Raw genomic sequence first — 23,816 nt, 5'->3', positions numbered from 1 at the left:
ACCTATTTTCTTTACGTATAAAATGTATTATAAACTTACATACAAAGATTAATTGGCTCACCTTGTGTTAATACATTTAGCACCTACTATGTGCCCAGCAATTTGCTGGGTGTAAAGAGATGCAGTAGTGTGGTTTCATAATCCTTTTCCTCAAGGAGCTTACAATCTTATTAAGAAGGCAACACCCATTTATACATATAAAACGATTAGAACACAGTACATTTAACCTGTATATTCAAGTGCTTCATGTATGATTATGTAGATAAAGAAGCTAAGAATTAAAGAAAGGAAAAACTGCCCAAGGTTGCAGCAGGTATATGTCTTGGACTGGGACTAGACCTCAGGTCTTCTGAATCCTAGTCCAGTCCTTCTTCCAGTACACCAGGTCACCTTTTTATTGCTAGTCCCTTTCCTTCCTCTTGCTTGGAAAGCCACAAGTGTGTTCTTCAGCTAAACTTTGCTTTTAACCAGCACCTGCCTTCGTGCCTGATCTGTGTTCTGGCAGAGTCACTGCCATATTGAACAGGTGACCACAGAGCCCTCTCAAAGCACAAAGGGTTGGATCAGTGCAGATCCCTCAGATGGACTGGTTGTGGGGAATAAGGCATGTACAGAAGTAGGGCAAAAGGGGGAGTAGAGGAAAGAAGAGGAACAAAAGCACTGCCTAGAACAGGTGTACACAGCCCTGCTCCAGCAAGTCCCACAGCTGTTGCCTGCTCCATTTGTCAAGCCTGCTGCTGGTCCTCTCTGTTTCAGCAGGGCTATCATCCACATTCATCTAGGCTGGCAGTGTTTCAGGAGCCATTAATCCTCTTTGTATCTCTAAGTACTATGACCACTGACAAGATTCTGTGCTCACAAATGTCATGATATCAGTAGATCACTTTTTTGTGTTGTCTTTTTCTCTCCTTTTGGATTATTAAAATATTGACTTGGATAAATCCCACTGTTTCATTCTGGCAAAGCATTTCACCTGCCTTCTAATTACTCTGGCTTTGTCCTATGAGTCCTTTCAGTTCTTTCTTAAACTAAGGGCCTTTTAAATCCTTTCCTCTTATGAATTATGGAAATGTAGATATTTAGATCCAGAAAAGATTCTCCCCCATTTAAAAGAGAAGGAAAACTGAAGCCCAGAGAGGAGAAAGTCCAAGACAATCTGACCAAACTAAGCAGGTCTAAAACCCAAATGTTAAAACCCCCACTCAGCTCTTTCCATGCTCCTTCACTAAGCAGTTACTGAAAACAAATGGATGGAAAATAATCAGGAACGAAGTAAAAATGATTTAAAAAAACCCAACATTTCAGCCATTATAACATTGTACCCAGATGTCATAACCTTCCACCTCTGATAATGTCAGAAATACTACCAGCCAGCCATATGTTGGGGAGTGTATTTGAATATACAACTGAAGGAAACTTCAATAGGATCTAGTAGAGAGAGACTTGACCCAGCTCCTAACACCTGTATTAACTCAAATTCCACATTTCCTAACAATATAACTTTTGATAAGTTATTCCTTTTCTCTAATTCTCAGTTTCCTTATCTGTAAGATAACAACCCACCTTGGGTCCTTTTCACAGGGCTCTTGAAAGGAGCAAATGTCAGAATGTATATGAAAGTGTTTTTCAGTAATAACTTTGAAAACCTAAGACAACTTGAAATTCTGTGTACCTGACCTATTATTTTGGTAGGTTTCCTTGTTCTGCTTACTTCATCGATGAATCATTCATTCATCATTTATTGCCTATTATTTGCAGAGCTCTGTGCACAAACTTTTGATATGATATAGCCCTTGCATTCACAGACCTTACAGTCTATGAGGTAGCCTTTCTGATTTGTTAATAATACTTTCCTTCCTCTGATGGCTTATTTTCCTTTACCAGTTAGCAGTACTAGGCTTTTGTTTGAGCACCTGGTTATTCAATCTGTTTATGACACACATTTTTCTACTAAGCTGTTTTGAAAGAGTATTCAGGTTTCTGTATGTTGTTTGCTTTTTTGCATTTGTTTTTGTCCTAACTAGTACCCAAATTTTGCCATACTTACATTTCATACAGTTGAGTGTCTATGTAGTAGATTATTAGGACTTTCTGTCTCCTGTCATAGTACCTTAATCATATTGTAACCATGTTCGGCCACATCTCTTACCCACTATTACAAACCAAATTTAGTTTATTTCTTTTCCTTGTTGATTCTAAAACTTATCATTCAACAAAGCAGCTAATTTACTTTGTTCTTTAAAACCTAATTTTTTCATATCATCTAACAAAAATGAAATTCCTTCTAGCAGTGTGGCTATTGAGAGCTCCCTGCTTATATTTCAGTATGGAATTTCCTCCCACAGAGATTTCATCGTATTTTGTTTATCTGGTGAGACTTTTGTCCTCGTATTCTTTGTTCTTACAAAAATCATTGAATTGAAAGGAATGATATACACCAGCTAATCTGGCACCCTCATTTTTCAGATGAGGAAACCAAGATCGAAAGCAGGTAAGCGACCAAGATCACACAGCGAATAAATGGCTGAGCTGGTATTTTGAATTAAAGACACTCCCTCTCAGAATTGTTTCCTCACATCTAAGATGAGGGCATTAGTTGGACCAGAAGTTCTTCGAGGTCCCTTCGAGCTCTGAATCCTTTGATATATTGGAAAAGTAAATGTGTTGCCCCAGGTACCTTCTGGGAATGGAGGGGCAGAGCCAGAAGAGCCCGAACCAGGAAATAGAGACATCTCTCAGCTACAGGATGACTGCCTTCCTCTGGTGTAGAGGCTTGTGGAAGGGCCTTGCTCACAGGATCCTTGAACATGAGCTACTGGAGACTTTAGAAGTCAGCGACCCAATCTTCTCATTTTACAGTTGAAGTTCAGAGGCCTAAAGGAGTCATGTGACATGCCTGAGGCCACAGCTGAAATTGGAACTCAGCTCCTATGGGTAATTCTTCTACTGTACCAAGATACTTAACTGAATTAGTTGGAAGTTAATAAATATTTGTTGAATTAAACTAGAAGGAAGCATATTTGTAACAATAAGGACTTCTACTACATCGTGCAGCTTCTCTACATGGTAATGCCTCTTATTTCACTTGCTTCATCATTTTCAAAGTATTCAGGTAGTCATTTAAATAGATCAGATTGTGACTTTTAAAATCTAAAACCCTGTATAAATAATTGGATACATTGTATGATTATTCATTCATTTATTCAGAAATTAGAATGTAAGTTCCTTGAGGAAAGGAACTGTACTACTTGCTTGTATTCATATCTTCAGCACTTAGCATGGGTACCTGGCACATAATGAGGCCTTCACTAATATTAATTCATTATTTAATGTTTATTCTTATTTTCAACCTAACAAACACCAAATAAAATGAGCATTTCTATATGGAGCAGAAAAAAGAGGATTATACATTAAATCTCAAATCTCTATCATGTAGCTTGCTTTCCCTTTTAAATATATTATAAGTATATAATGAATTCAGTATGTAGCATTCCTACTTGTCTATTCCCTTCTGGTCTTCCTTCTGTTCTCTTCTTGCAATTTAAAAAAAAAATGCTTCAATGACCCTCTTTTCTTTCTTTCTTTTTTTCTCACTTTGTTTTGATAACCCTGTCTCTAGCTCCTTTTCTCCCTAACCCTACCCATAAAGTTTTTGAGAACAAAATAAAACAAAATACTTAAAACAGATAGCTAGTCTAGCTAACCAAATTGTCACCCTAGCTGTGTCTGAGATGTATGTCTCGTTATGCCCCTCAAGTCCACATCTTCTTTCAGGAAATGGATTGCTTCATCATCACTACTCTGTTACTGATGGTTGATAATTATTTATGGTCGGTAACTTCACTGAACAGAGTTCTTGGGTCTTTCAAAGTTGTTTTTCTAAACAGTGTTAAAATCTGCTCTTGGTTCTATGCATTTTACTCTGCATTAGTTCATATAGGTCTTCCCAATCTTCTCTGAAATTGTCCTTTTCATCATTTTTATGGTATAATAATATTCTCTTACACTTATATACCATTATATGTTCACCTGTTCCCAGTTGATGGGCACCCTTTTAGTTTCTAATTCATTGCCACCACAAAAATGGCTGCTATAAATATATTATACTATAAATATGGATTACTTTCCTCTTCTATCTCTTGGGTAGAGGTCTACCAGTCATAGTCCTGGATCAAAGGGCACGCACAATTTTAATAACTTTTGGAGAATTGTTCCAAATTACTTTCCAGGATGGCTAGATTCATTCATTCATTCAGTAATCATTGGTTAAGCATTAGGCTTTGGTGATAAAGAAATATGTAATCCTTCCCTCCCAAAGCTCAAAATCTAGAGACAGGAAACATTTATATTACATTGCAGACCTCTAGAAATGTATATATGCACATTAATAGATTGTTAGTCCTCTGAAACAAAGGTAATGCCATATTTTTCATATTAGCATCCGCCATTGCTTAGCATAGTGACTATAAGTAGTAACCATAAGGTACTTAATAAATATACAATCTAATGGAATATACAGAAACTATCCAGTTCTCTGTAAAGCTGAATAAAACCCATTATAAAGTAATAAACTAGTTTCTGTAACTCATATAATAAAGTCAATCCCGTTTCTTTATGGACATGCCTTGTTCAACAGTCTATTCAATACTGCACTATAACTTTGTCCTTCAGTCATGTCAAAAGAGAATACTGATGTTACCAAAGGGATAGCTCCAGGGCCTCTGTTTTGGGGATAGACCCTGATTGGCTGGACCTCACCCCACTCCTTGCTATACTTCTGACTCTCCACCATGCACCCACCTGGATATTTTGTCCTTTCCTTTTCAGCTCGCTCTTTTTTTTTTTTTAATTTATTTTTTTAAAGCAATCGGGGTTAAGTAACTTGCTCAAGGTTACAGGGCCAGTTATTTCTGGGTGTGGTGCTGAGTATCTGACCCCGGATTTGATCCAGGTCACCCGACACTGGAGCTGGTGCTCTTACTCGCTGAGCCACCTGGCCACCCCTAAGCAGTTGGGGTTAAGTAGCTTTCAGCTCTTTCTTATGTCTCATCTTTTCCCCACTAGAATGTAAAATCCTTAAGCACATGGTCTGTTTTTCTGTTTATATTTATATCCCCAGCTCTTAGCACAGTGCCTGGCACATAGTAAATGCTTAATAAATACTTGTTGCCCTCCTCCCTGCCTCAGTAACAACTCTTTGAGGGTTCGACATGGATCTCAATTGGTACTGCAGTGTACTCAGAGCACCTGCTTCCATTTGCCTTAACCTGTTTTTCCTCAAGGTGTTGTAATTGAGTCATACCATCTCCTGCAGGTGACCTTCCTTCTACCAAGTCTCTGTAATGACAAGTAAATCAGGGTCTCTGCTCGCTGTCAGATATTCTCCCATTGGAGTTCTTTGGTCTTCTCTGATTTGTGTAGAATCCTCTTTCTGGTTTGTCTTGCCTTCTCTGCCTTTTCCCACAATCTGCCAGTCCCTGTTTCTGTAAAGCACACTTAAACTCCCTTCTTGGCACCTTAACTGTTTTCATTCAGGATTTTATGCTGTTCACCGCTTGTCAGTTTCCCCCTCAATTTTTAAAGCAAGTTCTGGCACCTGCTCAGTGTTTTGTGCCACTGACCACATAAACAACTTCTCCTAAACCAGAAGGTCTCCAAGTTCCAGACAGATCTAGAGTCATCCTCTCTGCAGTTATTTCATGCACAAATCAAACTAAAGGTTATCTTGATAATGTTTTTACCATCATCTTCTCACAACCTCCATTTTAAGGAAGGTGCCCAGCCATGTCCATTCTCATTCCTCTGTGAGCTCAGCTCCTGACTCTCTAAGTTTCTTTTTCTCTCATGTCCCTGTGGATTACTTTTCTTCCCTCTCCCCTCTTCAGCTTCTTTTTATGTGTTGTCTTCTTGCATTAGAATGTTAGATCCTTGAAGGCAGGGACTACCTTCCTTTTTACTTGTATTTGTATTCCCAGAAATGTTAGTACAGTGTCTGCCTCATAGTCAGAGCTTAATAATGCTTGTTGACTTGACTAGTTGTGGCTTAAAATACCTCTCTTCTATGATCCACTGAATTCATTCCATCTGGTTCTGTGCCAAGGGTCTTCTGGCTCCAGGGAGTCAGCTCAGCATCTTTCCTGAAGACTGGTGTCTCACACAAACTGCCTTGCTCTTGTGCTATAGGAAGCCTCTTCTGAAAGAACCACTTGGCAGGTTGGGAAAAGCTAACGAATTCCCAGCTAGCCTCTATTGACCTACATGATGATGGGTTTCTGCGGGATAGCTCTAGAGAGTTTCTGACAGTAAAACATGGCCTAAGGTACCTTTGTACCTCTATATAGCCCTAGAATGTGGTTTCCAAATCCTTTGCAGTCCAAGACATAAGCTATAGAATTTTCTAAGACACATTTAAAAAGAGGGTCTTCAGGCAGCTAAGTGGCACAGTGACTAGAGCACCGGTCCTGGAGTCAGGAGGACCTGAGTTCAAATTCGGCCTCAGACACTTAACACTTACTGGCCATGTGACCTTGGGCAAGTCACTTAACCCCAATTGCCCAAAGTCCCCCTCCAAAAAGCAAAAAAAAAAGGGGGGGGTCTTCTCTGCTCAGCCATAGACAGACAGATATCAGTCTTAGACACAGACATAGAATGGTGCATATGCTGCAGGTTAATGTCTAATGTTAAACAGAGGTGCTAGTTGCTTTTATGCCTTTGTTCCATATCTGGAATGCCATATTCTTCCCCATTTGAGTTCCTACCCATGCTCAGCTTGAGCCTGACTCAGATACCCCACCTTTATGAAACCTTCCCTGATCCCCCTAGACATTTTCTCTCTTCATTCTTACATAATATTTTGTATCTATATTATGTACTTGTCATGTTCTATTTTATATTAGTTATTGGTATATGTCACTTCTCCCTACCAGAGTGTGTTTCATTAAAACAAGAATATTGGGGCAGCTAGGTGGTGCAGTGAGTAGAACACCAGCCCTGAAGTCAGGAGGACCTGAGTTCAAATGCAGCCTCAGACACTTAAATCTACTAGCCGTGTGATGTTGGGCAAGTCAATTAACCCCAGCTGCCCTTCAAAAAGCAAAAAAAAAAAAAGAATGTCTTAGGTAAATTTTTATCCTCACAGTGCCTACCTAGCACAGTGCCCTGTATTCAGTAGGTGATGAAGAAATGTTGAATCCATTAATATTCAACATTGAACCAAAGCAAAAAACTCCTTCACAGTTCTGAGTATATTTTTTAAGCATCTTACTAAATTATTCACAAAAGTTATAGCTGTTAAATTTGTTTACAACTTTACTAGGTGTGTTCTGAGTGTTTAAGTTGTACTGAACATGAGGTAGATGCCCTTAGGTTTATATTGGACACTGAATATGTTTTGAACATGAGTTGATATATCCCAGTACTTAATAAACTAAGGTGTAGTAGATGAAGGCTTCCATTTGTTCATTCCTTTGTAAGGGAGATGAAGAATGATGGCCACCCATAGGCTAATGATTTCCTCTTCTGTAGAAGCTTGAAGCCCTTCACTCAGCAGCACCTTGTGTCCCTGAGCCTCTAAATCCCAACAGCAGCAGCAGTAAAAGACAGTTTAGACTACTTTTTGATGAAGGATCCCATCTATACATTTAAAGTGCAAATAGTCCAGAAGGGATACATTAAGCAGTTAACAGTTAATTCTTTAACTGTGCATTTGATAGCCAGTTGAAAGTGAGACTACTACTCATAATTGTTACCTCTCTCCTCTCTCCTTGCTCCTCCCCTTCCAGGAGAGAGAGAGAAAAGACCTGGCAGGGGGTCAGGTGTCAGGAGATAGGAGAGGGTCTTTGGTAAAGGAGGTTTGGTAAACCAAAGATAGACTTCTCCCACCTTACTGGCCCTGGCTATGCCCAGAAAAATCATGATGCCTTCCCACCCTTGGCTTGTTTAATAAAATTTTCCAGTCCCTGGAAATTATATATATACTATATATACTCTCTATGTATACAGTGTATATACACTCCCTGTGTTTCCTTTGCATTACAATTAAGCCTACATCCTCTGCCCTATAAGTCACACTTTGGTCTAGCAGTGAGAGAACATAGGTTATTGTGATGCATCACATGCCTTGCGGTCCATTGATTGAACAATAGTACTTTAGGATAGCTGTCAGAGTTCTACTCTCCCTCTTATCCATTCAACGCACACCTCAGGTCTAGGGAGGTGGATGATTTCCTGCAATACACAGTAGGATTTGAGGAGCTGTGGTTAAGGGAAATCCCCCTGGCCAAGACTATTTCCTCACCTACCTGCTGTATTACCTGATTTCTTTGCTTTGAGTTAAAAAGGGCTCTATTTTGGAAAGCAGATTCATCACCCTGGTTGAGATATTTGCATATTTGTACATGCCTTCCTTTGGAGTGGATGGGTAGAGTGGAAGTGGGAATAATTTTGGAACTTGGGTGCTGAAGTGGGCAGAAGGCCTGGGAAAGGGAAGGAGGAAGGGAATTAAAATGTTAGAGCTGGAAAGGGACCTTAGAGAATGTCTAACCCAACTCTTCATTTTACAGAAGAAACTTCAGTTGAAGCCTAGAAAATGGAAGTCACACCAGTGGTCCCATAGCAATTAGTAGCTGAGCTGGGACTAGAACCCTGATTACAGCTAAAAATAAGAGTTCAGAAAGGAGGGTGAAAGGGTGTCAAAGATAAACCTCACAGACTCCACAGTTTTGCTGGAGATCAGCCCTGGGTCCCTGTTTAGATCTCTCCAAAGTATTTTCATTCAACTCTTTGACAGATTTCTGATCAAATGTTCTTCCAGGTTTTTTTTTAAACCAACTACACTAACTCTGTTATGTTAATTTCTTGTCTCTTTTCTTGCTCCTTTCTACAGATGCAGATTATGCTAATTTTCTTTACTCCTTGCTGGGTAGTCTTCCTGAGACATTCTAAATGATTTTAAAGTAATTATCTGGGTGAGCTTCAAAAGTTCCCAAATCGGTCAGCCGTTGCTCAACTCTTTGGCCATGTTGGCAGTCTTAGAATTGTGATATAGTCAATCTCATCCATTGCTTAAAAGTTTGAGAAGTTTATTTTAGACTTAACTCTTTGACTGTTTTTCTTATACTCATTTTTCATCAGTGTTTCTGAAAGTCAAATTTTTCAGTGTGTAACTCTGTAGAGCTAAAAAAATGTCAATAATGCTGATAAGTGTTGGTCTCATCTTCCCCACAAGATTGTAAGTTTCTGGAGGTTCTCAGCTCATTGAAATTTTAGTTAATTGAAAGTTAAATTGAAATTCTAGTTAATATAAATTCTGTATATCCTTCATAATCTGTCTTAAGTTCTGCCACCCCTTTGAGCTTCCTCTTCTCTGAACTATAAGTAATGTATTGTCCATAATACCTCATGTGTCACGCATTACCATTGTCTTTTTGGTTTGGGGTGGCAGTCCTGTCTTTCTAGTTAGAGTGTAGGTTTCTTGAGGGCAGTGATCTTGGCTTAGTACTTCTTTTGTGCCTGCAGTGGTAACTGAACATAGATATACCTTAATAAATTGGATTATTGATTGGAAGTGAATAGAACTCATCCTAGGCCAAACAACTAAACTTTGGATTCCTACCCTAGATTTTAACCAGGACTTCTACCCCTAATCCTGAGGAGCAGATTTGGAATCTAAAGACCAGGGTTTGAATCCTGACTCTACCAATTTTCACCTCTGTGACCTTGGACAAGTCATTTAACCTAATATCTGGACCTCAGTTTTCCTATATATAAAAATGAGAGGTGTTGGACTAAAAGATCTCAAAAGTCCTTTCCCACTCTAAATTTAAGATCCTGAGATCTCATAAACTAATCAAAACTTCTTTAATTATAAAAATTTCATATTGATTTTAACAACATAAAATAAACATATTTAAAATTTGAGGGGGACTTTCTGAGAGAGGTCAGTAGGTACTAAGTATGAAATCGCCAGAAACAAGTGAAGATAGCTGAAATAGTTAATAAACAACAATACAAAATTTAGCAAATAGTGTTGAAAATAAAACTAATCAAAATAAATGTAAAAAGAAATTATTTTTCCTTTAAATTAAACATTAATGTTTTTCAAACCTTTACTAGTATGCATAGCCTTAGAGCTGGAAGGCATTTTGGAGGCCTTCTAAATCAACTATCTCATTTTACAGGTGAGGAAACTGATTTCCAGAGAAAGTGACTTGTCCCCAAGGTCAGGTTGGAAGTAGCAGGTCCTCTGACTCCAAATTCAATGCTCTTTCCTTTGAAAGAACAATTCTTTTTTCCTCAACTGCCGTCTTCCTTCTGATCTTGGATAGGGAAAGGGCTAGCTGATAGGACAATTTCTTAGTGCCTACAGAATGTTAATTTTCTTTCTTCTTCTATGCCCTCTTACTCTATCTTCCCTCACCCTATTGCTTTCTTTTTGATCTTGCAAATCCAGGTCCTTTGAGAAATCAGACAGTATGAAATATGAAAATTGCTTGGGAAGTAATTGAAGAAACACTGTGACTTTTGAAACCCATGGAGATAACATTCACACCTCTTTATTCACGTTATTTAATATTTAATGGCATATTTAATTAATGGAGAGCAAGTCTTCGGGTTTCAAATGTGAGTAAGAAGCAGCTCTGATTTGAGAGGAAGAATGTCAGTTTACAAGGCAAAGAAAAAGATTTTTGTCAAAATCTGTGAACTTAGGAGACTAATCAGAAAGATTAGTTCTACATAGGAAATACTGTCCTATAATAAAGTTTATGATTGCTAGGTTGCTAAGAAATGTGTGTGAAAATCCAGTATACTTCTAGAGAGACTGATCTGATTTTAAAATTTATAAAAAATAGACCTTTTTTTTATAAATCACTATGCAAATATGTGAATACTAATTTACATGCATAGTGTTGGGTTCCATACTGTGGGTGGGAGCTTACTATTTGAGGAAATCAGACTAACACACATGAAACTTCTGAGTAGTTTATGATTAAATGTCAAAATAATAAAGGCATTAAGGGCTGTTGGACTTCAGAGAAAAGGGATATCAAGGTAGACTTTCAGATTTATGAAAACTTTGCCTTGTGGTTCACTTACATCAGATTTATGCTCTGTGTGTGTGATTACCTCTTGTGACATCAACACAATGTGTGAAATCATACATATATGGAATAAGAAAGGGCAGAACTGGCAGTCAGTGCCACACCACCCTTCCTCCTTCAGGTCAGAATTGTGGACATTTTGAAGGGGAGAGGTCAAAAGATTTCCTCTCTGAGTCTGTATGCTAAACAATGAAGCCAGCCACAATGGGGTAAGTAATGGATATGACTGAAGGGAAGTAATCTAAGACTGAGATCATCATTTCACATACCAGTGGCCCAGTATGCAGATGGGCCCTTAGGAAGGTTGAGAAGCTTGGATTCCTCACATACCTGAGATGACTAATATATTATCTGAGTCAGACCAAAAGCAAGCAGAGCAGGCTAAAGTTTCTGTGGCCCCTTCTAAGCTAGACTCAGAATACCCATGGTCTCTCACTTCTCTTTTTTAGCTCCTGCCCTTAGTTTCCGCATATATAAAATGGGGGAATTGGACTCAAGCATTTATCACTCCCCCAAATTGATGTAAATTTTTAAACTTCTAAGCTATAAACTCTGAGAGCAAGATTCTGTCTTTGTAACTTTCTGTGTACCCCACAAAAGCAGCTAGCATAATTCCTTATAGTAAAATGTTTATTGTATTCAACTGAATTATATGCTGATTAGTTATGTATTCATAGGATTGTTAAAAGTACTTTAAAAGTCTGTTTTGGCTTAGGATGGCAAAAAGAGCACTGACTTTAAAGTCAGACCTCTTGGGTTCAAATTCTAGATTCACCATTTTACTGCCTGCATGGCCTGGAGCATATCAAAATATCTCTAGGCTTTAGTTTTCTCATTCGTAAAATATGGAGTTGGATTGGATTATTTTTTTTTGTCCCTTCCAGTTCTAAATCTTATAATATGATCCACCCCCTTCCTTTTATAGATGGAAAAAAATGAAGCCTAGAGATAATGTCAGATGAGTTACTTCTGTTCAGTCAGCATCCGGAATTTGGACCCAGGTCCCATTCTGATTCAAAATCCAATGTTGTGGGGCGGCCAGGTAGCACAGCGAGTAAGAGCACCGACTCCAGTGTTGGAATGACATGTGGATTGAATCCGGGCTCAGACACTTATTACCCACCCAGAAACACCTGGCCATGTAACCTTGAGCAAGTTTCTTAACCCCAATTGCTTAGGGGCAGCCAGGTGGCTCAGAGAATAAGAGCACCGGCTCCAGTGTCAGGATGACCTGGGGATCAAATCCAGGCTCAGATACTTTGCACCACACCCAGATATAACTGGCCTTGTAACCTTGAGGAAGTTACTTAACCGCAATTGCTTTAAAAAAAAAAATCCAATGTTGTTAATGTTCTGCTTTTGATATTGATGTGTGTGTTTATTTATTTTACTAATTTGTCTACATCAGTATGTCTCAGATGCAGTATGGTATAATGAAAAATGTAGGAGACTAGGAGTCAAGAGACCTGGATTTTAATCCTGACTATATGACCTGGGAGAAGTCTCTCTGAGTCTCACTGCATATTAAGTCATTAAGCCTGCCTCAGGTCTTTCCCTATTCCTATCTATCTTTCATTCAGCTGCTAAAGTGATTTCCCTAAAATGCAGTTCTAAACATTTCACCACCTGTAGCAGCAAGCACCCCAGTGTCCCCAGGGTGCCTGCTCACACAGGTTCTTGGATCTGCTTTGTTAAAGGAAAGCAACTCAAAATGGGTTAACAAGCTTACTTTAATCAGTCAGACATATATCGTTTACCTTGTTCAGGAGAAAAGGTCAGCACCCTGAACCTCAAAGTATACAGGCATAATTATCAAGACAGAAACATCAAATAGACAGATTTCCAAACTGTCCAACCATTACATCCATACCCAGTCAACATCTGGGTTTCCACATTCTGGGTTTTTCAAAGCCGGGGGACTCTCAACAACGGCTTCCCAGAATTCAGATCAAATCACAGAACACTTCTCAAAGTGAGTCCCAAAAACAAAGCTACACATCAGGGCTTATATAGCCTTCTCCTGGCTCAGAGAATGTAACAACCTTTTTGACCCACTGGCCAATCAAGAAGTATCTACTGAAAAACAAGCCTCCCTCCCCAGGCTTCTGGTGCACTTTAGCCTAGGGGCAGGGAAGATCTTCCAAATTTGCATTCCCATTACACCACCCCTCAGTGGCTCCCTAATCACCTTCAGGAACACATTCCAGGTACTCTGGCATTTAAAACCTCCTGGCTGTTCCATAAACAAAACTCCATCTCTCAGTTCCAAGCATTTTCTCTGGTTATGACCCATGCCTAGAATGACCTATCTCCTCTGCTCTGCCTGCTGACTTCTCTCAGGTTCTTTTAAGTCTTAGTTAAAATCCCACCTTCTACAGGAAGCCTTCCCCACCCCCTCTTTAATTTCAGTGCCTTCCCCTTGCTATTTCCTATTTGTCCAGTAAAATAGCTTGTTCTTAATGTATTTATTTGCATATTATCACCCCCATTAGATTGTGAACTCCTTGAGGGCAGCTTTTGCCCCTTTTTATCACCAGGGCTTAGCACAGAACTGGCATATCATAAGAGCTTGGTGTTGGTTGGTTGATAAAAATTAGAGGGTTTTACCAGCTGATCTTTAAAGTTCCTTCCAGCTCTAAAAAAAGCCCTGTGATTTTAAATTGTGAACATCTAGAATCATAGACTGTCTTTAAGGCACAATTTTTTGGAGTAATACCTAACACAGGTGCAGAATAGGTACTTAGGAAATGCGTTGTGGTGATGGTGACGGTGCAGATGCAGGTGATGCAGCAGCAGCAGAGCCCTGAATCCTGGATGGAACACTAACCGTTAGATGTGACCCTTGGGCTGGTTAAGGTTTCACTTCATCTGTCTCTCTGTGGGTATGGAGGTATTAATCCTATCAGTAACCATGGTGGTTTGATGTGGAATACAAGTGCCTAATTATGGCATCATCACGAACCCAGAATAGACATTCTTAAGGGATCGCTTTCAGATTTTTTCAGAGCAGGAAAGGAGTCACCAGGCTAACCTTTCAACCCCACAAGGCATTAATATCAGTAACCAGTGTTAATATGAATAACTGCTCTTCCACCATGGAACTTGCCATAGCAGGTGGCATAAATTTGCCATGTACCTTCAAGGGTTTGATTAAAGGCTTACCTTAGGTGATTTTATTCCAAGAGAAAAAATTGGGCCACTATTATTTCTAATCCTGTTGGAAAGGAGGCCTCATTGCCACTTAGGGCCTTGATGTAAGTCATAATATTTTTTGTGGATTTGCTCTGCTAAAGTGAAATGTGGCAAAATCAAGTAACAAAATTGTTTCACTATGCTATATCCAAGATTAAAATGGAAAAGTGGAACCAATTGGCCTGTTTGTGAATGTGTGTATGTGTGTGTATGTATATATATAAAATATTTATTTTTCCCAATTACATGTAAAAACAATTTCTGACACTTGATTTTTAAAATTTTTAGTTCCATTTTCTCTCTTTCCTTCTCTCACTTCCATCCCTTATTGAGAAGGCAAGCAACTTGTTATACATATAGAATCATGTAAAACATATCTCCATATTAGTCATGTTGTGAAAGAAAACATAGACCCTCCCCCCAAAAAAATCAAGAAAAACAAAGTTTTTTTAAAAAAAGCATAGATCTGCATTCAGACCCCATCAATACTTTCTCTGGCTATAGATAGCATTTTTCATCATAAATTCTTTGGAATTGTTTTGGATCATCATACTGCCAAGGATAGATAGCTAAGTCATTCACAGTTTATCATCATACCATATTGCTGTTACTGTGTACAGTGTTTTCCTGGTTCTATTCATTTCACTTTTTTTTTCACAGTTTATCATCATACCATATTGCTGTTACTGTGTACAGTGTTTTCCTGGTTCTATTCATTTCACTTTTTACTAGTTCATGTAAATCTTTCCAGGTTTTTCTGAGAGCATGCTGCTCATCATTTCTTATGACACAATAATATTCCATCATAATTAAGTACTAGAACTTTTTCAGCCACTCCCCAATTGATAGGCATCCTCTAAATTTCCAGTTCTTTGCCATCACTAAAAGAGCTGCTATAAATATTTTTGTACATATAGGTCCTTTTCCCTTTTGTTTTTTATCTCATACTTTTATAGCCCTTTGGGCATATTCCAAATCACTCTCCAGAATGGTTAAATCAATTCACAACTCCACCAACCAGTGCATTAGTATCTCAATTTTCCCATATCTCCTCCAACATTTGTCATTTCCTTTTCTGACATATTAGCCCATCTGATTTAATTTGCATTTCTCTAATCAGTACTGAGTTAGAACATTTTTTAATATGACTATAGATAACTTTGATTAGTTTGTCTGAAAGCTGCCTATTCATATCCTTTGACCATTTATCAATTGGCTCTTATTCTTATAAATTTGATTCACTTCTCTACATATTTGAGTAATGTAACCTTTATCAGAGAAACTTGCTGGAAAAAATTTTTCAGTTATGATTGCTGTTCATTTATCTGTATCCTATTTTGCCACAGTTTATCCTACTCTCTCTCTTCACTCTGACTATTCTCAAAGGTCTTTTGTTTCTGACAACCACCTCCGCCAATCAGTCCTCCTTTCTATCTGCTCCCCATTCCTTTATTTCCTTTCCCTCCTACTTTCCAGTAGGGTAGATACATGTAAGATAGCTGTCTACTATACCCAAATGAGTGCATATGTTATTCCTTCTTTGAAACAATTCTGATAAGAGTAAAATTCACATGTTCCCCCCTAACTTCCCCATCCTCCCCTCCACTGTAAAAGCTCCTTCCTGCCCCTTTTATGTGAGATTATTTACCCTATTCTACCTCTCTCTTTCCCCTTCTCCCAGTACATTCCTCTTTCTTACCTCTTAATTTTATTTTTTAAATAATAATCCCTTATATTCAACTCTCACCTGTGCCTTCTATCTAAACATACTCCTTCTAATCACCCTAATAATGGTAAAGTTCTTAGAAGTTACAAGCATCATCTTCCTATGTAGGAATGCAAATAGTTTAACCTTATTGTGAATCCCTTATGATTTCTCTTTCATGTTTGCCTTGTTCTGTATCTCTTGAGTCATGTGTTTGAGAGTCAGATTTTCTTTTCAGCTCTGGTCTTTTCATCGGAAATGTTTGAAAGTCCTCTTTCATTGAATGTCCATTTTTCCCTCTGAAGGATTATAATCAGTTTTTTGGGGAATGTGATTCTTGGTTGTAATCCTAGCTCCTTTGCCCTCTAGGATATCATATTCCAAGCCCTCCAGTCCTTTAATGTAGAAGACAGTGAGCTTTTCTGCCTTCTTTTCCTTGTGGCCAGGTGTGCTTTTTAACGTATTCTTCTCTTAAGTGGATTTTTGTACCTGTTTTACCATTTGACCTATTCTGGTTTTTTATGGTATTCAGGTTTTTTTGTGCCTCCTTTACCAAGCTATTGACTCTTTTTTCATCTTCTTGTATTTTCCCCCACTTTTTCTTCTACCTATCTTACTTAATTTTTAAAGTTCTTTTTAAGCTCTTCCAAGAATTCTTTTGGGGCCCAAGAACAATTCACATTTTTATTTGAGGCTTTGGCTATAGCAGTTTTACTTTGTTGTCTTCTTCTGAGTTTGTGTTTTGCTCTTCCTGATCACCATAGTAACTTTCTCTGGTCATTATCTTTTTTGTTTGCTCATTTTTCCAGTCTGTTTCTTGACCATTAACTTTATGTTAAAGTTGGGCTCTGCTCCCAGGATGGAGGAGGCACTGTCACAAGCTTCAGGTTTTTTTTTTTTTGTGCAACTATTTTCAGAGCTAGTTCTAGAGTTCTGTAAGTTTTCAGTTCTTCCAAGGTGGTATGATCTAAGGTGTGTTTACTATTCTCTTGGCCTGTGCTCTGGTCTGGAAGTGACTACAAGCACTCTTTCCTGCCCTGGAACTGTGACCATGGCCCCTGCTCCCCTGTAGCCACAAGCTCTGGTGTGCTAGTGTTCGTCCAGGCCCTAGAACTGCAACCCAGATCTGAGTATGGGCAGTGCAACGGAGTCCTACATTTAGTGCCGGCAGTGGGACCCCGTAATCTTCTTCTGATCAGTTATCTGACCCCGTTACTCTGTACAGGCCGAGAGCTCCAAAAGCTACTGCTACCCATTTAGTTGCTCCCCAGACTTTCTGTGGTCTTGCAAGGGCATTGCCTACACTGGACTGTACTCTGCACTCACCCTGGTGGGACAGACCATTCCTGCTTACCTTCTAAGTTGCCTTGGGCTGGAAAATTGTTTCACCCCTTCATCTTGTTGGTACTGCCAGAAGCTCCACAATTCATTTTGAGGTGTGATTTAAAGTTGTATGGAGGGAAATTGGGGAGACTCAGGTGAGTCCCTGCCTTTTTTCTGCTATCTAGCAGCTGTCCTCTCTTAAAGAAGTTTATTCTGGGCTTCCTAAGTATCTGTTGAATCCAGATCAGAATCCATTGTAACTTTGCCACTGAATCACCTGACTAGAATGGGGGACCCTGGGATGTATAATTCCTTAGCCCCAGTTCAGAGGAAAGAACTTTGGTCCTTGGTCTGGTCAATATAAGTAGGCATTGTCAAAGGCAAACAGAGAAGGGACCTTAAATCTCACTTAGTCCAGCCTCTTTCCAAATGCCCCAATCCCCTCTACATCATCCTTAGTGAGTAGTCTTACTTATAGGTCCCTGCTTGACCACTTTAAATGTTCATTATCTCACAAAACATTCTGGTCCATTGTTAGCTTAAATTTTTGGAAAATTTCTCTTTATAATGAGCTAAAATCTTCTTTCTTAGGACATCTACCTATTGGTCCTAGGTTTTTCCCCTCTGGAACTATAAAGAGTAAATCTAATTCTTCCACATGGTATAGTTCTTCAAAGATTTAAAGATGACCCTTAGCTCACTTTCTCTGATTGTTACATGTCACATGATATTCAGAACCTCTCACTATGCTGTTCATTCTGATTGTGTTCTATTTTATCACTGTTTCGCTTAAAATGTGTCACCCAAAATTCAGTCAAGTCTAGTTTTTTAATCTGGACCCAGAGTTCAATGCTACATTACAGGAGAGCAGCATCTCATAGGTGGAATAAGTTACAAGAGTCAATATGCTTGGGGTAACTAGGTAGCACAGTGAATAGAGCACCAGCTCTGGAGTCAGGAGGACCTGAGTTCAAATCCAAACTCAGACACTTAACACTTACTAGCCGGGTGACCTTGAGCAAGTCACATTTGCCCAATTGCCCTGCCTTCCCTCCAAAAAGAAAAAAAAAGTAACTATGTTATCACAGAAAGACCCTCAGGACTAGAACCCAGGAGACCTGGTCACTGACCATTTGACCTTGGCCCAGTCATTTCCTCTTGCTGTTCCTCTGTTTTGTCATCAGTAAAATGAGGGAATTAGATTAAATTTTTAGGATCCCTTTCAAATTTAGCATGCTATGGTTCTTTTATAGTAGTGTATTCATGGAAGGATCTAAAGCCTCATCTGTGGATAATGTTGAGATTGTTACCACTATGGGGCAGTTAGTTAAGACACAGAAGGGTTTGCCATTTCTTTGTGTGTATTTTTAAAATAAATTTTTGCTTTTTGTTTTTTACATCACCAAAATGTATCCCTCCTTACCCTTCCTAGAGAGTTCTCATGTAACAAATCATATATATATATACACACATATATATAATTATTTTTTTGCTTTTTGGAGGACAATTGGGGTTAAGTGACTTGCCCAAGGTCACACGGCTAGTTTTTGGGTTGTGTCTGAGGCTGGATTTGAACTCAGGTCCCCCTAACTCCAGAGCCGGTGCTCTATTCACTGTGCCACCTAGCCACCCCTACAAATATCATTTTTAAGGGAAGAAAAAGTCAGTAAAATAAATCAATATAGCAAAAAAATGTCGGAAAATTTGTGCAGTATACCAAGTACACGTGGACCTCCAACCTCTGCAAAGGTGTTGGGGAGAGAGAATATCTTCTCATATTTCTTCTTTCAACCCATGTTTGTTCTTTATAATTTTACAGTATTCACTTCTGATTGTTTTGTGGTTGTTCTTTGCATTTACATTGCTGTAGTCATTGTATATATTGTCTTCTTGGCCCTGCCTAATTTACTCTGCATAGAAATTTTCCTGTGCTTCTCATAACAGCTGTTCATAGTTCAGAATAACTATTGTTTCTGACAGCACAACAGTATTCCATTTTATTCATGTACCACATGGTTATTTGCCCATTCCCCAATTAGTGAGCATCTACTCAGTACCTCCCTCCCAGGGAGTTGTGAGGATCAAATGAGATATTTGGGGAAAAAGCACTTAGCACACAGTACCTGGCCCATAGTTAGGCTTCATTTCAATGCTCATTCCCTTCTTCTTCTCCTGCTTTCTTTGACTGCATTCTTCATGGTAGCTTTAAATAATTCTCCTATGCTGGGAACTTCTTTCTTATCAGTCACCTCTGGGTATAAGCCTGGTATTGAAATCTGCCTCTGCATTAAAGGTTAGTCACATTTGCATGATTCCAAATGGCTCTCCAGAATGTTTTCACCAAGTCACAGCAACCCTGACAGTGCATTGTTGTGCCTATGTTCCTCTAGCACTGACTATCCCCACCTTTTGTCAGCTTGGCCAATTTACTGAATGTGAAGCAAAACTTCAGAGTTTTTATTTGCATTTTTCTTATTATTAGTGTTTTCAAGCATTCTTTCATATGATTGTTAATAGTTTGCTGTTGTTTTGAGGAAAGTTCATATCCTTTGACCATTTATCTGTTGGGGAATGGCTTCTGGTTTGATATTTATATATATGTATGTATATGTGCTGATTATTTATCTAGCTTATATTTATATATAAATCCTTATCAAAGAAATTTGATACAAAGATTTTTTTCTCTGAATTTTTTTTAAATTACAGAATGCTGAAATGTACAGACTGTCATCACAGCAGTTTCATGAGGCAGCTACTCGGCTGGAAGACACAGTAAAGTAAGGATTTTCCTTTTGCTCTTTGTAAAACTCAGCATTTATTCATGAACATCTCACCCTGTCCCAATGAATATAAAGCTGCCTCTACTGCTTAATCCCAACTGGCTAGAAGTACACAGTTGACCATCTAACATCATTCTTTGAAGCTGGAAGTTAAGATGGAAAGTGGTCATCCCTAATTGGACTCCATTAACTCCTTCTTCTACGAACTCATTGGTAACTTGAACCATAGATTGAGTCAGAGCCCAAGACTTTAGTTAGGAAGAAGCTGTTTTTCATTGCCCTGAAGCCTTGATATCCATTGGCCAAGGATGTGGGGCCAAACTGCCCTACCCCTTCTACTGCGAATCCCTGGTGAAATGTAAAAATGGGGGATAGTTTTCAGTGGGAGAGGATACTTTGACAAGTACTGATATAACTGGTTGGGGGGCCCTGACTTTGATCATTCAGAAAAATGGACATTTTGTATTCACTTAAGAGTATGCATTGGCTTAGGGAATCAGATGGTACCAGCAAAAAAAAAAAAAGTCTGGCAGTATCTGGAGTTAGGCCAGTACAGTAGGGTAAAGGAAAGTTCAGTGAGAGGCAAAGAGGAGGGAAGCAATTTCATGTTCATTCAAATTCATCTAGAGTCTTTCAGGGTGGGGAACCCGCAGCCTTGGGACCACATGTGGCCCTCTAGGTGCTCAAGTGCAGTCCTTTGACTGAATCCAAATTTCACAGAACAAATCCCCTTAGTAAAAGGATTTGTTCTGTAAAACTTGGACTCAGTTAAAAGGCCATACCCAAGGACCTAGAAGGCTACATGTGGCCTGAAACCACAAGTTCCCCCCACCCCTGGTAGATTCTGTAACACACCCTGCTAATCTATGCAATGTTATCCCTCCCCATAAATTTATTCCCTCTGCTTCTCTGAGAGAGAGAGAAAGAGACAGAAACAGAGAGGCTTGGTATAGGGTTGGGGAAAGGAGAAGGTTGGTATCACCCCCCTGGAGATTTCAGAGTCGTGATGGTTTATGATCAAACCAGTGGCATTTTGACATTGGTGGAACTGTTAAATTTGGTGTAATTGAAGGGAAAAAATTCAAAAGGGTTCAGATAATTAGAAAGTAACAGAAATATTATAAAAAATGCTATTGATGAATATAGCAGGTGAGAGGCCACTGGGGAGATTTGAGCAGATGTACACAATCTGCATATATACCCAGGAGTGTTTAACAAATGCGGTGGGGGTGGGAGGAATGTTCAGCATTTTGATAGGGGAAAGAAATTTTTATTCTCCAATCCCCCCAAACTGGGGAGATAGTTTTAGTTATATTCAAGGGTGGGGAACCTGTGGCCTTGAGGCTACATATGGCCTTCTAGGTACTTAAGAGGGTACAGACTTTTGATTGAGTCCAAGTTTTACAGAAAAAAATCCTGGGTGGCTAGGTGGTGCAGTGAATAGAGCGCTGGCCCTGGAGTCAGGAGGACCTGAGTTCAAATCCGGACTCAGACACTTATCACAAAAACTAGCTGTGTGACCTTGGGCAAGTCACTTAACCCCAATTGCCCTCCAAAAAAAAATGGAAAGGAAAACAAATCATTTTATTAAGGGGATTTGTTCTGTGAAGTTTGGATTCACTCAAAGGGCTGCTCTTGAGGACCTAAAGGGCCACCTGTGGCCTTGAAGCTGCAAGTTCCCCACCCCTGGTTTTGTTCAAAGGGGAGAAAAAGGTACTTGCCTGTAGCTATCTAGTAATTTTAAGTCTTTCTAAAACAATAGAAATCAAAAGAAGAGAATTTCCAACTGGTTCAGTAGTGACCAGGAAAGATGAACCACCTCTGGGGTTTTTTTTGGCTTTGTTTGATTGGTGTACAAAGATATTGCCAGTCATACACCGAGAAGCAGATGAAAGGATTGCTCAGACCTTGATTCTCAGTGATTTTATAATGACTTTGGATGTGTGTCCTCAGGTGGACAGTCACAATCAGCCCAGGTTGTCAATAGAGGGACATTGTGAACAACTCTCCTTTGAGGACTGTTTTGCCTCCCTTTTCCCCCCACAAGCACATATACAGTTTTGAGGGCTAACTAACTAGTTCTCATTTATAGTTCTAGCCTCAAGTTATGCAAAGACTGAGGAAAGAGTAAGAGAATCTCCAATCCAGTGATAGGGGGAGAGCTTGGAAAGCAGTTATATTAAAGAGACCACCAAGTGACAGAATGGAATAATGTGATCACCAAGAAAATAGAGTTACATAGAGATACAACACCCATCAACAATGGGAGGTTGCAGAGGCAGCAGATGCTGTATTCAACACTCTGTCACTCCTTACCTAGAAGAAGTAGACAGCCTGAAAAAAAGCGAAGAAAAGGAAAAGACCCAGGTGGATTTTTAAAAGAAAAAGAAATAAACACACTCACCAACCTATGACTCAGATATCCATTCCTCCTGGAATCACATGTATTGCCACTCCCACCCTCCACCCCAAACAATAGATCTTGACCTCTTATAACTTATGACATCCTATTCTCCTGACATCATTAGTTTGATTTCACTAACTGACTTTCACACATACTTACACATTCTGAAGGTGCTGTGTGGAAGATTATTTTTTAGTCAAAGTTCATAAAATTAATTTTTTGTTTAAAGAATTTTGTGATATGCCTTCATATAACTGGAGATACTTTGGGGTTCCTGAAAAGTTCAGTTTGGGAGTTACTGCTGAATGCAAGGGATCAAGAGGGGAGGGCATCTGGATGTTTGTTAAGCATTTACCCTTTCTTATTCCTTTCTCAAGTGTTCTCCATAACCTGCACCCTGAATCCTTTAACAACTTTGAGATTCTTAGAGCTACCCTAGGAATTTAGATTAATCTATAAAGCAAAGTTGCTCTACTGAGAGGGTGTGAATATAATAAGGAAGATAAGCAGAGGGATACAGATCTTCTCTAAAGTCTCAGGAAATAGTAATTTAGATGGAAAACCTTCTAAAGTGGTCCCAGAGCCAACCTGTTGCCCTAAATGTTCCCTGAGCTTTCCATGCTGGCTCATCCCTCCATGTGCCCCATGAGCCCCTGGTCCCAGTATTCCTCAGAGCTCCTAGATTTGCCCTGGTTGTGCTGGAACACCAGTGGTACCCTTGGCTACTTTGGAGCTGCTATGCATTGTACCCACAGACACTAACAACAGCTTTCTAGGTGGTCTCCTCTGCTTCTGAACTCTTCTTCCCATACTCTCCCTGATAACCAAATCCATTTCCACAGCTTTCAGATTAATCTTTCTGAAGCAGCTTTCCTTATGTTAAAGCTTCCTATGAGCTTGATAATCCTACGCAGCCTTTCATATTCTGGCCCACTTTCCCTTTCCAGATTTATGAACCACACCTTTACCACTCGAATCCTTCACTTCCAGTTAAATTGGTCTCTACTTGTCATCCTCTAAATTGGCCATTTGCATTCCTACCTGGATGCCTTTGCTCACACCTTGCCTTTTGCTTAGTGATACGGTAGCCTTGCTTAAAGTCCTGGCTCATCTTGAGAAGCACTTGTCTATACCACCATCATGATAACCCCACCCTCTGAATTCTTACAGCACTTGTCTATACCACTCAGTATATATAAAATCATGGGATTTAAGAGCTAAAAGAAAGGTACCTTGGGGGGGATCATTGTACTGCCTCCAGTTGTTTTTATCTTTTTATATGTATATATAGCCTGTGCCACAATTAGATTCTA

The 23,816-nt window shown here is 39.3% G+C and overlaps 1 protein-coding gene across 4 annotated transcripts in view; it reads left to right on the top strand.

Moving 5' to 3' along the window:
• The window catches only part of CHCHD6 (coiled-coil-helix-coiled-coil-helix domain containing 6), a 350,778-nt gene that overhangs the window by 237,494 nt on the left and 89,468 nt on the right, over positions 1-23,816 (top strand). For all 4 annotated transcript variants that reach the window (XM_069083837.1, XM_069083836.1, XM_069083835.1 and 1 more), the window contains one exon: positions 20,026-20,096. In XM_069083837.1, the coding sequence (XP_068939938.1) occupies positions 20,026-20,096 (71 nt within the window). The remainder of the gene's footprint in view (positions 1-20,025; positions 20,097-23,816) is intronic.

Source organism: Petaurus breviceps, unplaced genomic scaffold, assembly GCF_028583685.1.
Source record: "Petaurus breviceps papuanus isolate PSGF00001 unplaced genomic scaffold, PetGlider_PUasm1.0 174, whole genome shotgun sequence".
Lineage (NCBI taxonomy): Eukaryota > Metazoa > Chordata > Mammalia > Diprotodontia > Petauridae > Petaurus > Petaurus breviceps.
This window is presented reverse-complemented; position numbering and strand designations above follow the sequence as displayed.